The sequence below is a fragment of the Phoxinus phoxinus genome (assembly GCF_949152265.1).
Source record: "Phoxinus phoxinus genome assembly, chromosome: 4".
In the NCBI taxonomy this organism is placed as follows: Eukaryota; Metazoa; Chordata; class Actinopteri; order Cypriniformes; family Leuciscidae; genus Phoxinus; species Phoxinus phoxinus.
In genome coordinates this window covers 21,604,381-21,620,233 of record NC_136879.1, presented here as the reverse complement: position 1 = coordinate 21,620,233, position 15,853 = coordinate 21,604,381, and the positions used below count along the sequence as shown (strand labels likewise).

General features: G+C 40.6%; 1 protein-coding gene across 22 annotated transcripts in view; it reads right to left on the bottom strand.

The window, feature by feature from the left end:
• The window catches only part of mecom (MDS1 and EVI1 complex locus), a 166,864-nt gene that overhangs the window by 80,969 nt on the left and 70,042 nt on the right, over positions 1-15,853 (bottom strand). For all 22 annotated transcript variants that reach the window (XM_079610419.1, XM_079610421.1, XM_079610422.1 and 19 more), the window contains exon 2: positions 15,040-15,392. In XM_079610419.1, the coding sequence (XP_079466545.1) occupies positions 15,040-15,219 (180 nt within the window). In that variant the 5' untranslated portion in view covers positions 15,220-15,392. The remainder of the gene's footprint in view (positions 1-15,039; positions 15,393-15,853) is intronic.

Below are 15,853 nucleotides of genomic sequence, written 5' to 3'. Positions count from 1 at the left end.
ACTTGCAGTGGAGGGTGGACACGGGACGTCCAGATTTACGGAGGTGTCAGGGATTTCTCGTCTGTACCTCTCTAGGGTCACATCTTGCTCTCTCCTTCACTCGCTCTCCCTCTTTCGTATCCCTTTTCTTTCAGATCTATATTGAAAAAGAAAACAGGCCAGTCTCTCCTTCTGTCTGACAACGTAGCGGAAAAAGAAAAACAGACAGAGAGAAGGAGGGAGAGATGAGTGAAAACATAGGGATGGAGATCTCCTCCGGCGTGGACACTGTTGTCGAGGGAGGTTCACTTTCGTGTCAGGGATTTTGACCACAACAGCAGATAATTCACAATCAGTTCAGTTCCAGCGACACCTGACCGTCAGGCATCGGCTCAACTCAATGGAGGACTTCACTGTTGCGTGGAAAATGTTCCTGAAACTTCTACAGCATTTAGAAGTATGCCACTGAGAGGGCGAAAAAGTCCTGAAAGGGGTGTATTCTAGACTTCTCTATATTATCTTCATCTTCATCCCTAAAGTCCACTTATAATGTTAGTGAAGGATTCTTGCACCAAAAAGTCATTAGAGAAGTCATTTTCTATCAGACCTGTTAAACGGGCTGTTTTTGCTACTGTACATTTAAGACTTCTATATGTAAATCACCTCTGTACCAGCGTACTGTAAATAGTTCACACTGTTTTTTATCAGGGTGGACCGTGTCGTTGCAGCTTAGTTTCCATAAAAGTGACGCGTTTCAGAATTTGTAATCAGAAGTTGCAATGAGAAATTTGTGTAGAAACACAATAATAACTAAATGTATTTCTGACCATTTATCAAAGTGTCTGATCAGAAACTGTCAATTTTGTCAAAACATTTCACAAATATAAAAACTAATATATCATAATTTTTATATTTATTTGATCCATACATTTAAATGTTGTGGTTTTTCATTTACACTATACAGTCATGTGAAAAAGAAAGGACACCCTTTTGAATTATATGGTTTTAAGTATCGGGTCATACAGTAATAAAAAAATCTTCTGGTCTTTAGCAGGTCTAAAAATGAAACGCATGAAATATTACACCGTGTCATTATTTATTTAACAAAAATAAAGCCAACATAGAGAAACCATGTGTAACAAACTAAGGCCGTTTTCACACCTGAAAGTCCGCACCAAGGTCCGAACCAAAGTTCATGTTTTGATACATTTTATACATTCGGTAAATTGTGGTTTGCTTCACACTAGAAATGAACCAAACCTTTGTTCAGTTTGATCCGGACCGAGACTACATGTACCTCTTTTCATCAGACCAATTTTTGTCTGTTTGCTCCGGACCATGGTCCAGGGGAGGTTTCACACCTGTAATTTTGATTCGTTTCAAAATGAAAAGTCAGAAAATCCGGACCAAACAAGGTAGGTGTGAGAGAGCCCTAAGTACACCTTGTGATTCAATTACTTATAGAGCAACTTTTAGCAGCAATAACTTGAAGCAATCATTTTCTGAATGACTTTATCAGTCTCTCACATCATTACGGAGGAGTTCTGGGCCGCTCCTCTTTACGATGTTTTAAGGTTTGTGGGCATTTGTTTATGCACAGCTCTCTTAAGGTCCCGCGCCACAGAATTTCAATCGGGTTGAGGTCTGGGCTTTGCCTGGGCCAGTGCAACACCTTCATTTTTTTGAAGATTTGCTGGTGTGCTTGGGATCATTGTCCTGTTGCATGACCCAATTTCAGCCAAGCTTTTGGTATTGGACAGATGGCTTCATATTTGACTCTACAATACTTTGGTATACAGAGTTCATGGTCGACTCAATGACTGCAAGGTGCCCAGGTCCTGTGGCTGTGAAACAAGCCAAAACTCATCACCCCTCCACCACCGTGCTTGACAGTTGGTATGAGGCGTTTGTGCTGATATGCTATGTTTAGTTTTCACCTAACTTGGCGCTGTGCATTATGGCCAAACATCTCCACTTTGGTCTAGTCTGTCCAAAGCACATTGTTCCAGAAGTCTTGTGGTTTATTCAGATGCAACTTTGCAAACCTAAGCCGTGCTGCCATGTTTTTTATTTAGAAGAAGAAGCTTTCTCATGGTAACCCTTCCAAACATGCCATACTTGTTCAGTCTATTTCTAATTGTACTGTCATGAACTTTAATATATAACATGTTATCTAAGGCCTGTAGAGTCTGAGGTATAGTTCTTGGCTTTTTTGCAGTTTCTCTGAGCATTGCACGGTCTGACCTTGGGGTGAATTTACTGGGACGTCCACTCCTGGGAACATTGACAACTGTTTTGAATGTTTTCCACTTGTGAATAATCTTTCTCACTGTAGAATGATGGACTGGTAATCATCATCATCAATCGGCTGTAAACAGGGTAGGTTGACAGTCGGTCACTAATTTTGTCCATTCCATACGATTTTTGGCAACTTTTCGTAGTTCGCTCATTGTTGCTGGTACGTCCTTGTTTATTAGTTCACCGATGTATTGGTGGTATAGCTTTCGAGCTCTGCCTTGACTTCTTTTGCCATGCCGCTGTTGTGGCGCGTACAAGACGTACTTGTTGATCAGGTAACTCTCATGTCTTCTTAGGGAGTGTCCGACGAATCTTAGGTGCCTCTGTTGTACTTGAAGGACAAGTTGGTTGCGGCCGACTCTTTCATAAACCTCTTTATTGCTTTTCTTGTCCAGACGTTTTATGCCAAGCATGATTCTGTAACAGTTTGTAGCAAAGCTGTTGAGTTGGTCTCTAAGTTTGCTGCTAAGGATCCAGCTCTCGCAGCCATAGAGCAGGATTGAGACACACGCAGATTCGAATATATTTATCTTGAGTGTAATTGGTATAGTTCTTGACTGGAATACGTTCTTCATCTTCCAGAAGGCCCCCCATGCTTGACCTCTTCGGATTTTGACATCAGATTCGCTAGATGTGATATGAGAACCAAGATATTTGGATATGGACTGGTAAATTGTTTGAAAAATGGCCATAATTACCCTTCCCAGATTGAGCAATAATTGTTTCTCTAAGATAATTGACCCTTCGCAGGGAGCTTGATTGACAGGTGATCTGACCAATCATACTTCGCCATCTGCCATTTTGTCCGACAAAGCAGTCAGGAGAGTTAGTAGATTAACATGGGAGGATTTGAACTTGAAAAGCAGAGTGTACTGACGCCTTTCCGCGGTTAAAACAACATTCCTTCTGATGTTCATTCATGTTTATTTGATACTATAAATGAACTAGAAGGGCAGCTTTAACTGATGCTCTACAGCGATCTGTCACGACACATTAAGAGCCACAAAACGGTATTTATTGTTTCAATTTCTTTTAAAAAATGACCAAATCTGAAAAGTGAGACTGTTTAATATCAAAAGTAACCTGGTCTGTCCTGTCTGTCAGCGACCTCTGCTCTGCAATGTATTTTTTTCGCGTGAGAGTGGCGTAGCTTGTCGGACATAGCAACAGTAATTAAAGGGGGCGGGTCTTTGCGAACGGTCAATTGCTGATGTCTTTCCTTCTTGGCATTGTGTTAACACACACCTGAATGCTCCAGACCAGCAAACTGCCAACACTTCTGCTTTTATAGAGGTGATCACACTTGCTGATCAATTAATCAGACATTTGATCATCAGTGCCTGACTGCTACTTGACTGTTTAATAAATAGTACAAACAAACAAATAGTAGGGCTATATGAAACCCAGTATTTAAATCTCAATTACATTAGCAGTTTGGAGAAAAAACATTATATCATTACAAGTTTTTTTGGAGAGTTTTCTTTTGGCATAAAACTCAAAATGTTCTGGCTCAACATTCCTGCGTAGTTGCCAATTCTGGCTCAAAATGGCAGAGCAGGTCACAAATGGTATGGAGGGGAAGCTTTGTGTGGTGAAGGTACACTGACATACTGTACTACATTTTTTATTCTATCCTGTTTTCCATGATAAAAATTAAAGAAAGCAGTCTGATTGAACTTTCTTCAGTTCTTTCTGTTCTTGATCTAAAGGGGTCTGGTGCTTGTGTTGTGTGTTTTAATTGGATGACTGATGTGTGTGTCGGTCTGAGGCTCCGCAGACGTGGGGGGGGTTTGCACCTGGAAGAGCTGCTAGTGTCAGTAGAGCAAAGAGTGGCCAATGAGCACAGTCTCTCTCAACTTTTGGCTCCAACTTTTCAGGGAGGCAGGCAGTGTGGTTGGCCCTGGCAAACTGTCCTAAGACCTCCTAAACCTTCTTCCCCAAATAAAATCCCCCACAAAGGGCTTTTTGTCCCCTGCAGGCAGCGGTAGCGCTTCAGGAAGTGGGCGCGCTCCATAGCTGATGATTTATGGCTGGGTGTCCTGGGTGGCAGTTGGCCGGACTCCCGCTGTCAATCAAACCGGGCTCAGGAGCGACGGCCAATGGCGCGGCTTCCCCCCATCGCTCTAAAGAGGTTACAATGGCTGTCATAAAGAAAAGTAAAAGAAGGAAAGAAGGGCGCCGCCATGGAGGAGAAAAAGAGAGTCCGGACAATCTGAAGACGAGGGAAGATGGATGTGTTCTCGCTCTATTTAAGAAGAAACCCTGGAAGTCTCTCTCTCTCTCACTCTCACACACAAAAACATCTTGCTCTCTTTCTTTCTCCCCGTCTCTCTAGGGGGTTTGTTTTGAAGGTTGTGGATGGCAGGATGTCAGGGTTATAATCTGCCGGGGTAACCGATGGAGAGGCTGTTCCTCTGGTTGGCCCGAGATGGTAACTCGTCTTGACCAGCCACAACAATTAGAGCAGATCTCTGTCCTAACATTACAGACACACGGACCAGGAAAAATCCTGCCTGATGGATCAGGGCTGACACAGCCAACCAAAAGGACTGGCGAGGGTGTGTGTGTGTTAACCCGTTATCCGAGAGGATGACCAGGGACAAAGTCCTACCCCGACTACCTGCTGCCACCCGGAAAATCTGATTACTCCCTCGCTCGCTCTCTTTCTTCTCTCTTTCTTGGTCCAGTTTCCTCTCTGTCCGTCTGCCTTACTTTCTCTTCCATGTTTCCCTCATCTGTCTCATGGTCATTTACGCAACCCATCTTGTTACGAATGTGTAATGAATTTATTTATTTAGCTGTTTTCCTTAGTTACAACATATGAGGACTGGGGTTATTAAAAAAAAGTAATAAATACAATACATTCTTGTTATTCAATGAAAATATCTTCTTGGCACACAATGTCCAATTCATAAACAAATAATTATTTTTTTAGCTGATTTATTTCAATGAATCAATTTGTCTTTGTTAAAGTGTTTGTTCTTAGTTCTTTTTGATCTGTTGTCTCACTGACTCAACTACTCAAGAAAGTTATCAGAACATAACCTACATTTTGGCCTGTTTTTAGACAAAGCTATGATTTCAGAAAACATGGAATAATGTCATACGAGGGGGGGGGGGGGGGGTTCGGGACCTGTACATTATTAATGTCTTCTTTGTTGTTCAGGAAAGTCATACAGGTTTTGGAACAACATGAAGCTGAAATGAAGAAATTATTCCTTTAATTTCTTGTTTAGGTCCTGGCTAACACTCTCTGTTCCTCCACCTTCCTCAGGTTTGAGTAACTCTATCTGTTTTGCTGAGCTCTATTCTTAGTTGAGGAGGTAAGTGTGTGTATGTGTGTGTGTGTGTGTGTGTAGGTTGAGTGGCATGTATGAACTGTCTACCCCACACAGAAGTTTAGAGCGGGCTAACGTGAAACACATGATAATACAGCTTGTGTCAGCTCCAATCACACTCTCCACACACACACACACACACACACACACACACACACACACACACACACACACACACACACACACACACACACACACACACACACACACACACACACACACACACACACACACACACACACACACACACACACACACACACACACACACACACACACACACACACACACACACACACACACACACACACACACACACACACACACACACACACACACACACACACACACACACACACACACACACACACACACCTCGTTCAGGTGCTTTATAAACAGTATCAGAGCACGAGAGAGGAACCGATTGGGAAGTCAGAGTCAGACAGAGATACAGTATGGCCCGAGAAAACGGTTTAAATCAAAATAATATTAAAACAACAGTGTGCAAATTAAACCAGAAATTCACACAGTCTAAGAAAGATGATCCGTGTGTGTGTGTTTGATGGTTGTGTGTGTGTGTGTGTGTGTGTGTGTGTGGTTTCTGAACTGGTTTAAACAGGTAGAGGACAAACTAGAGAAAGAACAGAACTACAGATCCAAACTATACGCAAATTATGCACAAAAAAATATGTCTCAAAAACATTCTGGGGAAGGAAATGTGTTATTGTGAGTAGAATAATGTGCAATTAAAAAAGGGAAATGTTTTGAAGCTTGCAGTAAATATAATAAGCTTTATACCACTGTTCAAAAGTTTTCACAATTTATTTAGTCTAAAATACAGTAAAAAAAACTGTAATATTGTGAAATATTTTTACAATTTAAAATAACGGTTTTCTATTTTAATATATTTTAAAATGTCATTTATTCATGTGATGGCAAAGCTGTATTTTCAGTATCATTACTCCAGTCTTCAATGTCACATGATCCTTCAGAAATCATTCTGATAGGATGATTTAGTGCTTAAGAAACATTTATTATTATTATCAATGTTGAAAACATTTCTGTTAATTCAATCACAGAAGTCACCATGACATAAAAACAAGCGCATACATATTTGTAAAGAAAGTTTCCAGGCTTATGTTCTGGTTTTATGGAAAACATGCACACATGCAATGACATCACACTGTCACATTAAGATATGGCTGTGTGAGTAGATAGATAGGGTTACGAATATGTCGACCTTTAAATTTAGTTTAAAAACTACTAATGAAGCTTAAAAAAGTCTGTCAGTCAGTGTAGACACCATATTTAATTTGACAAATAAAAAAAATATATTGTAAGACACACAAGTACAGTCAGAATGATCTAATGTGTGTTAATTTTCTCACGTTTCACGATTACAATTTTCACTGAATTGAATATGACAATATATGTAAAAATGGTTTTATGTATGATTTACACTATATTAGACTATATTTTTTATTCCTCACAGCTTTGTTATAACCAATAGAGTCTACTTTATAATATATTAAAAAAATGGTGAGAGAGAGAAAGAAAGATTTAGAGATACAACTACTACAGTATTGTATATGTGGCTGATACAATCTAGCAAAAAGTAAGAATGTTTGAAATAAAATCTAATTTCTATATATTAACGGCACTTTCTCCATCAGCTTTAAGCCACACTGTGTCCGAACATGACGCTGAGAGAGGCATGAGTCCTTTCCAGTGCAACCCTGCAGATCAAAACACGCTGTCAAGACTTCTCAAACATGTCTGTTGAAAAACCCAACGGCTTCCAGGTCACTGGTACACATCTGCTTAGATTTGAACTATTTTTGTCGATTAGTAAATTACCCCAGAAATGACTGGCGATCACGTTTTACGTTAAACCCTTACACAAACATCAGGCGGAGTGATTGACAGCTTGACAATGTGATGTAAACAGATTTCCAATGAAAACGTCTGGAACGTCGCATTACGTTCGCTCGCTTCGGTTGGTTTGGTGTTCCCGATGAGGGGAAAATAATTACGGGAAAGGAAATCCTGAGTACAACTGAGTTTCAGTGAGAACACAGTATGAGATCAAAACTAATTTTGGATAAACATGTTGCTAGCCACTCTGTGGTCGAAGCTGAAGGCTTGGGTTTTAAACAAAGGTTAAAAACAACTCAATTTGATTTCCTCAAGCAAAGTTTGCTGATATCAGCATAGTGAAGTTTCATTGATCCACAACAAAATACACTTGCCCATGTTTCCGACATCAGTAATGGAAACCTCATGAGTGTGTGTGTGTGTGTGAAGAGATGTGCGTCTCCTTATGCGCGCGTGTGTGTGCGTGCGTGCGTGTGTGTGTGAGTTTATTAAACTGTCTTTTGGAGAGCCCGCAGCAGGTCGCCATTCTTGTTTTGTGTAAAGCGAGCGAGGGAGAGAGACAGGAAGAGGTGGGTTCATTTTAATGAAACCCCACCTTCTCCTTCCCACAGAGCTTTTCACCAGGTACACCCCCCCACACCCAAACACACACCCCCATTCTTACACATCTAATGAGGTCACGACCTTCAGAGACACCCCCCTCACCTGGCATTGTGACACACACACACACACACACACACACACACACACACACACACACACACACACACACACACACACACTCACACACACACACACACACACACACACACACACACACACACACACACACACACAGACACACACACACACACACACCTTGTTATAAAAGTATTTGTATACCAACTCTACAAGCATTTAACCCCCGGCTTCCCCATCCTGCTGAGAAACTCAAAGAGAGAAAGCAAAAGCAAAAATTGCTTTCTTGTAAGCCAGCTGATTTTCATAATCTTTTTTTTTTTTTTTGCTTTCTCATACTTTGTAGTCACAAACACTTTAACTGTAATGAAATAACACAATATAGCATAACAGATTAAATCAAAATGTACTGTATGTATTTATTATGTATATTAATAATACATACAGTATGTATTATTCAAATTAGATATTTAGATTTATATTTGTTTCTTGGATATTTAGATAATACACAGTATTAGTGACAAATTGGAGTCACTAATTGTGTTGATTTATATTAGCAGATTTTAGAAAATTGCACACGTCACAAATTTTTAAAAATAATTTTGGTGGTTAATATGAGAAATATTCCACATTTGTGTCACCACCGGGTGTCGTGGAGTAAAACAGATAAACTACGTTTAAATTTTACATTTTAAAATTTAAAATGGCATAAGTCGCAAAAAAGTCATTTTTTTCATTGTTTTTGTCGCTCACGCAGCAGAAGAATACGGTTGTCATTTCTGTATTTGAGTCCTTAATACGATTACGTTCACACACAGTGAAAACCGCATTCTATAAGCAAACTCACACCTGTACATTTTCAGGACTCACACAACCGCATTCTCGGAAAACATGCGCAGTGTGAAGGGAACCGGACTGAACAACTAGTTGCGAACATTGCGAAAGAGCGGCTCTTCGCTGCACAAACTACCGTGTGGTGTTGCTTTAACTGCGTGGTTTTGGTAACTTACAGTGACGGAGATATGAGCTGTGTGTCATCTGAAGGCTTTAGATCCAGTCACTGTTCTCCACAGGAGCTGCGCCTGTCAGTTTTCTTTTCTACACGCAACTCAAACGCTCCTCTCTCCACCCAGATAGAAAATCTGCTGTCGGTTAATGAAGAATACAGGCTTGACTCCTGTTGCACATTCATACAGACAGTATTTGAGATGCTACTGTAAGTTGCTGTTTGAACGGTTTATTTCGAGACTTACACCTATAAGTAAATGGGGTTGTCAAATCCTAAAAAATCTTGAGTCTGAACGTAGCCTTAGATCCACAAAAGCAAGGACGAAATTATAAGGTCTAAACTATGTATTGTATTATATATATATATATATATATATATATATATATATATACTGTTTATATACTATATATATATATATATATATATACTGTTTATATACTGTATAAGTCATCAGTGCAATGGGTTTCATTTTGTAAACTTTTTACCAAAAATCTTTTCAAGTAAAACACTTGGACACACACCTTAAAGACCACGTGAAACTATATTTGCAAAACATTCACAGTAGCATCCAAAATGTAATGGGTGGGATTTAAAGGGATAGTTCACCCGAAAATTAGCCCATGATTTACTCACCCTGAAGCCATCCAATATGACATTCTTCTTTCAGACGAATACAATCGGAGTTAGCGGCCGCACGCATCAATTTACGCCAAAAGAGTAACCCTTGAACTTGACACACAACGTAATGATAAACGCAGTTACCCAGCCCTGTTTGTTAGAACCACGAGAGGCGTCAATTGCCGTCATTATGTTGTGCGTCAAGTTCAAGGGTTACTCTTCTGCAGATCCGTACGGCCGTCTGCCGGAAGCAGAGGTGGAAAGTCCAGGTTCAGAAAGTAAAAGTCAGTATTTGGTTTCAATCACCTGGATTTGCTAATTAGCACAGTTTTTCAGCCAGGAGATAGAACTAATTAGTGAAATCAGCTGACTGAGTTCATGGGTGGAATAAACATATGGCAGGACTTTTACTTTCTGACCCCTGGACTTTCCACCTCTGGCCGGAAGCTAGTTATTTTAGTCGATAAAGTTTTAAATATGGATATTTTTCTTACAAGAACGCACCGCTTTATTAAAGGCCTTTATTAACCCCCGCAGAGCCGTTTCGATCACTTTAATAATGAATAGATGCGCTTTAATGTACTTTCACTCCCATTATCAAGCTTGGAAGAGCCAGGACATTCTTTAATATAACTCCGAATGTACTCGTCTGAAAGAAGAATGTCATATACACCTAGGATGTCTTGAGGGTGAATAAATCATGGGATTAATTTTCATTTTTAAGCAATTTCTGAAAAATGCTGTTGATATTTGAAATCATCAAAAACAAACATGCCCCTACCTAAAAGGATCACACACCTATCTTGATATCTCCACCCCTAAATTCACGAACATGCTATGCAACACACACCTCCCACCTAATGAGTGTTTACGCCCCCGACTGCTATGTGTTTGGCTGCTTATTGGCTTATGTGTTTTGGCTCTCGGCCCGTTTCTCAGAAATCGTTTACTGCACCTTTAATTATCCACCAGGATTTGACTGGATGTCAGGGTGTCAAAAAATTATTGCTTAATATTACTTTCCCCCATTTACGTGGCCTAGAGAAAATTATTACACTTTGTTGAAAGATTACAGAAGCTAACACTTTCTTTTTTTATTTAGATTAATGTGTACTGCTGTTTTGTGCACAGTAGGTAAATAAAGTCTATGTTGATTTCATGTTGTCTTCAAATAGTGGCAGTGAAACTGTGCCAGTATTGTGTACTGTAGCCCGGTCGAGTCCCAATACAGGAAGCCTCTTTCTCTCTCTCACACACCTTCTCTCTATCCTCCTGAGAATGAGCGGGTGAAACAGTGGAAGCGTTCTCAGTGAATACTTTAAAACATAATGCTTCATAAAAACACATGAGATGAGTTTTAGAAGTCTATCTGAATGGCTTGTGTGTGTGAGGTCAGTTTCCCTGAGACAGGGATTAAACTTCCTTTCGGGCCCTGAAAAAGAGAGGAGGAATATATATCGGAAGGGAAGAATAAGGGAAGACAAGGAGCGGATAAATATTTCTGAGAAAGACTGACAGATCGAGCGGACGGGAGCGGGAGAGTGACAGACAGAAGGGACAGAGAGAGAGAAAGAGAAGGTTCCAGCACAAAAGAGACAGACAGAAAGAGAGAGAAGTTGGAGAGCAGGATAGCGGGATGAAAAGACGGAGGAGTGTGGGGACAGGCATGCTGAGGAGGCCTAATCCCTCACCCCTATTCACACACACTCTTAATCTCCAGCCACGTACACACTCACACACACACACACGCATACACACACACACGGGGCTAATCTCCTACGTCTCCTCCATCTATGTCCTTGCACTCAAAAGGTGCACAAAAGCTCCTGGACACCCCCCTCACTGTCACACACACACACACACACACACACACACACACACACACACGCACGCACACGCGCACACACACACACACACACACACACACACACACACACACACACACACACACACACACACACACACGCACACACACACACACACACAACATAAGGTCACACACACCTTTGCAGGGTCGACATAACAGTGACCTGTCCTAAACAACCAGAGGGCTGCAAAACTTCAACGCAAAATGGCTTTTTGTGTATTGTGCGTGTGTGTGTTTGTTTGTGAGGCAGGTGGTTTTTTATTTACTGAAGTCATCTCAACTCGTAACTCAACATCTTTCATTACTCACACACACACACATAACACAAGGAGTAAAGGTTTGAATTTATGATGGTGGTTCAGAGAGCTTCTGACCTCTTCAGTGACAAACCTCCCTCATAGTCAGTTATGGACCTTCTAATACACACACATACACCAACTACACAAACGATCCACATGTACAATTTGCACACAAAAAATCACTTCGGTGCACACATATCATCCACAATGTCTGTGCAAATAAAAAAATTGTCCTAGACACACAATTACAAACAAAAACATGGGCACACATACTTTCAGTTGCATGTAGACAAAACAATCACACAAACATATGCACGAAATCACACCAACAAACACCTCTGCACAATCAAACAAATGCTTACGCAAAATCACCTAAACAATTACATGCAAACAATCACACAAAAAACTGCAATTGATCACACAAACTAAAGTAAATGTACACATTCACATAAACACCTGCACACTATCACTCAAACAAACAGTTGTGCATAATCACAGAAAGAATTTCACACAAACTAACAATCAAAGACCTGTACACAATCACACACATACTTGTACACAATCAAACACATAAGGGCTGCACGGATAATGTGAACAAAAACACAATCATCATATAGCTTATTGCAAAGGCTGCAATTTAATATTCTGCACTTCATATTTCAGAGTGAAGCGCAGCATTGTGTTCTTTTACACACGTGCAGCTCATGATCTGGTGTTGCGCTGCTCTACAAGAACTCATCGCTGCATTTGGGTTGTTTATATTTTATCAGAATGAAAAAAATTCACTTTTTCACGCAACTCTACTAACACTAATCAAACACATGTACACACTTACAAAATCACAGAAGCAAAGACCTTCACACAATCACACAAACTAACAATCAAACACCTGTCGACTCACACATTTTCAGTCTCACAAAGACACACAATCAGGCTCATATAGATGTGTACAAACATTACAGAGCTTGTGCTTTGAGCGTCAATTCCCTCACACACACACACGCACGCACACTCCATCAAAGCCTCCAGATGGGTTCGGTCTTTATCGTACCCCCGCCGGTGACATCACTCTTCCACACAGCAAAACTGATGATGAAAGCAAACAGATCTATCTTAACTCGCATTTACCAAATCAATTTTATTTTTACAGTCTCTTGCATATTGGCATATTGACGGCTTCTCACTCGGCGGGATGGAGGGAGGGGGGGTGCAGAGGGGAATGAGAGGGAAAGGCAGGGAGATACGCTTAATGCCATTTACCATATTTAATGTGTCCATGTCATCATTGAATATCCCCTCTGAATAATGCGCCACTTCATCATAAATTCTTTACAACTTATTTACTTAATGGAGAGAGTTATGGGCCGCTGTCAGCCAGCTAATTAAACATAGTGATACAGCACTGCCGCGCCACGCTGTCATCCGTCCCCATCTCTCTCTCGCTCTCTCTCTATGTGGCTTCTCAGTTTCTTAAATACATATTATTCAAGCATGCAATAAATTACAGATAGATTAAAATTCATGAAACCCTTTTTTTCCCCTCCTTCGTTTCCTTCCATAGAGAATGAACAAGAAAGAAAGAAAGACAGCGGGAAAGAGAGAGAGTGCTTGCTCAAGAGACTGTAAATCTCCCATTGGGAGACAGCTGCCTTTTCAATCATATTAAAACCTAATGTTTGCACATGTAAGATTTCTGCCATGCTGAGGAGGGAAAAAACAACTTACAAAGTGAAAAAAAGTCAGAAGATTCAAATGCAAGTTTAACCAACAAGAACAGTCGCAAGAACAAATTCGAACCTTTCAACAGCGTTTGGTCAAAGTTAACCATAATTACATATGCCAACCAAACTTAAACCATAATACCACGTCCTGACAAAAACGCCTTTAAAAAACAGCCTGGAACTGATTATTAACGTTTGAATCATCGGCATACAAACAGGACCAAAATCCAACCAGAATTAATCATAAATAAACATATCATAAAAGCTGAACACATATAATTCAAAGGGCACTAAAGTGTGAAGAAGCAGTGCTCAAAGTACTGCTAACAAATTCTGCAAGGTGTGTTTACAGCCACTACTTTACAGATAATATCAATATCATGAACTTCTGCTTTAATACTGAATGGTCGTTCTTCAAGAATGAGGGTTAGTTTCTTTATCAGAGCAGGACGAGTCTATTTAAATGTTCAATTATCCTGATACTCCTCCTGCGACCTCTCCAGCCAGGAGAAATTAGCCTAAAATGACCCTGACTAAGACCACACTCGACCTCTGGCCTTGTCCTGTGACCTGGTTTCGACTGGGAGAGTAGACTGACTGATATCTGACAGACAGGGCAGTCACGAGGAGGGGCGGTCTTTAACCTGGGTAAAAAGAAGGATTTATGAGCCTCGGGCTTTAATTGAGTTTGGAAAGCCTAACTCCTCCCACTACGATGACATCACAGCGGGAGAATTGACCACTCTAATCTATCAGTGCGGTCAGAGCACTAAACAATACTAAAGCAATACATTCAGACAATTGTCTGGCTAAAACTCAAGTTAAAAATTACAACATTTTACAAATTTAATTGATTTGAATTTTACTTGCTTGCATTCAAATTTAACTTGCAATTCAGTTTTCTTCCTGAAACTGAGCCGCAATTTCTCAAATCACTCCAGAATGGCACACAAGCCTGGTTTTCAGTGACGAATAAGCATGTGAAATCTTCCGTACATATTCTCAGACTTAAGTGGCATTAAAAAGACTTTCAAGGACATTTATATTATGTAATTGGCATAACATTGACCAATAGCCTGTCTAGTAATTGTGACTAATGGGATTACGGCAACTGCTAACTGGGGTTAGTGTAAGATCACAGAGCTGAGTAGAGGTGCTTCACCATAAAACATGCGGGCCAGGGTTAATCACACTGCCTCGCTACTGATGACAGTAAAACCCTAAGTCATAACAGCAGCCCATGAGGCCATGCTATCTACACGCTTCGTCTCCAACCGTGTGAGGGTTTTCTTATCTGAAAAAGGCTGTAATCAGACTAGTGTAGAGGAACACATCTCGAATTTATTGTTTGATCCTACCTCCCATGCCTGGGTAGCATTTTCTGGGCTGTGTCTTGAAGTTCCCTCGTAGGGTCCAAGACGTTCTCCCACCTCCAGTCTCCTCCGGCTCCAGACACCCAGGTTTCCTCTGGTAACGGCCGACTCGCGGACCTCAAAGTCTGGGGGCACCGATTCGACCCCATCCCCGGCCAGGTACATTGAAGTGTGGAACGACGGGTGGAAGGGGGAGGGGGCGACTGGGGAGGCCGCATCACCTGATAGGCCAGGGGAAGGAAGGTCACTAGCAGTGGCCAATGGGAGTGGATCTGCATCAGATACTCCAAGTTCTTCCAGGTCATCAGAGGCGAAAAGAGAAAAGTCCTCGCCATCTCCTAAACGAGAACAGACAGAAATATTTCACTTCATGAGACTTTAGACCTTATGCTTATAGATCCCACTGGTTTTATCATTCGAATGTTATTAAAGAACTTTAAAATGAATGTATTCTTACATTTCAACAGCAGACAATAGCATTCAACTGTCAAGTCTTATGTTTTTAACAATTAAACAAAACAATTGATAATTATTGAAAATTAAAATATTAGAGAACATTCCATTATCGATTACTCAGATCTGAGTGATGTCAATTTATAGACGTGAGAAAGGCTTACGTTTTTCTATAAACAATACGCATATGGGAAAAAAATTGTGGAGGACGCAGATTGTGCAGCTGTGGGAAAAAGTGTACAACTCAAGTTGTTAAAAACACAACAACGTTTTGCATTAAGCGCTCAACAATCTTATAAGCATATTGTGTGGCGCGGCTTGTGCTTTAACAGATGCATGTACCGTG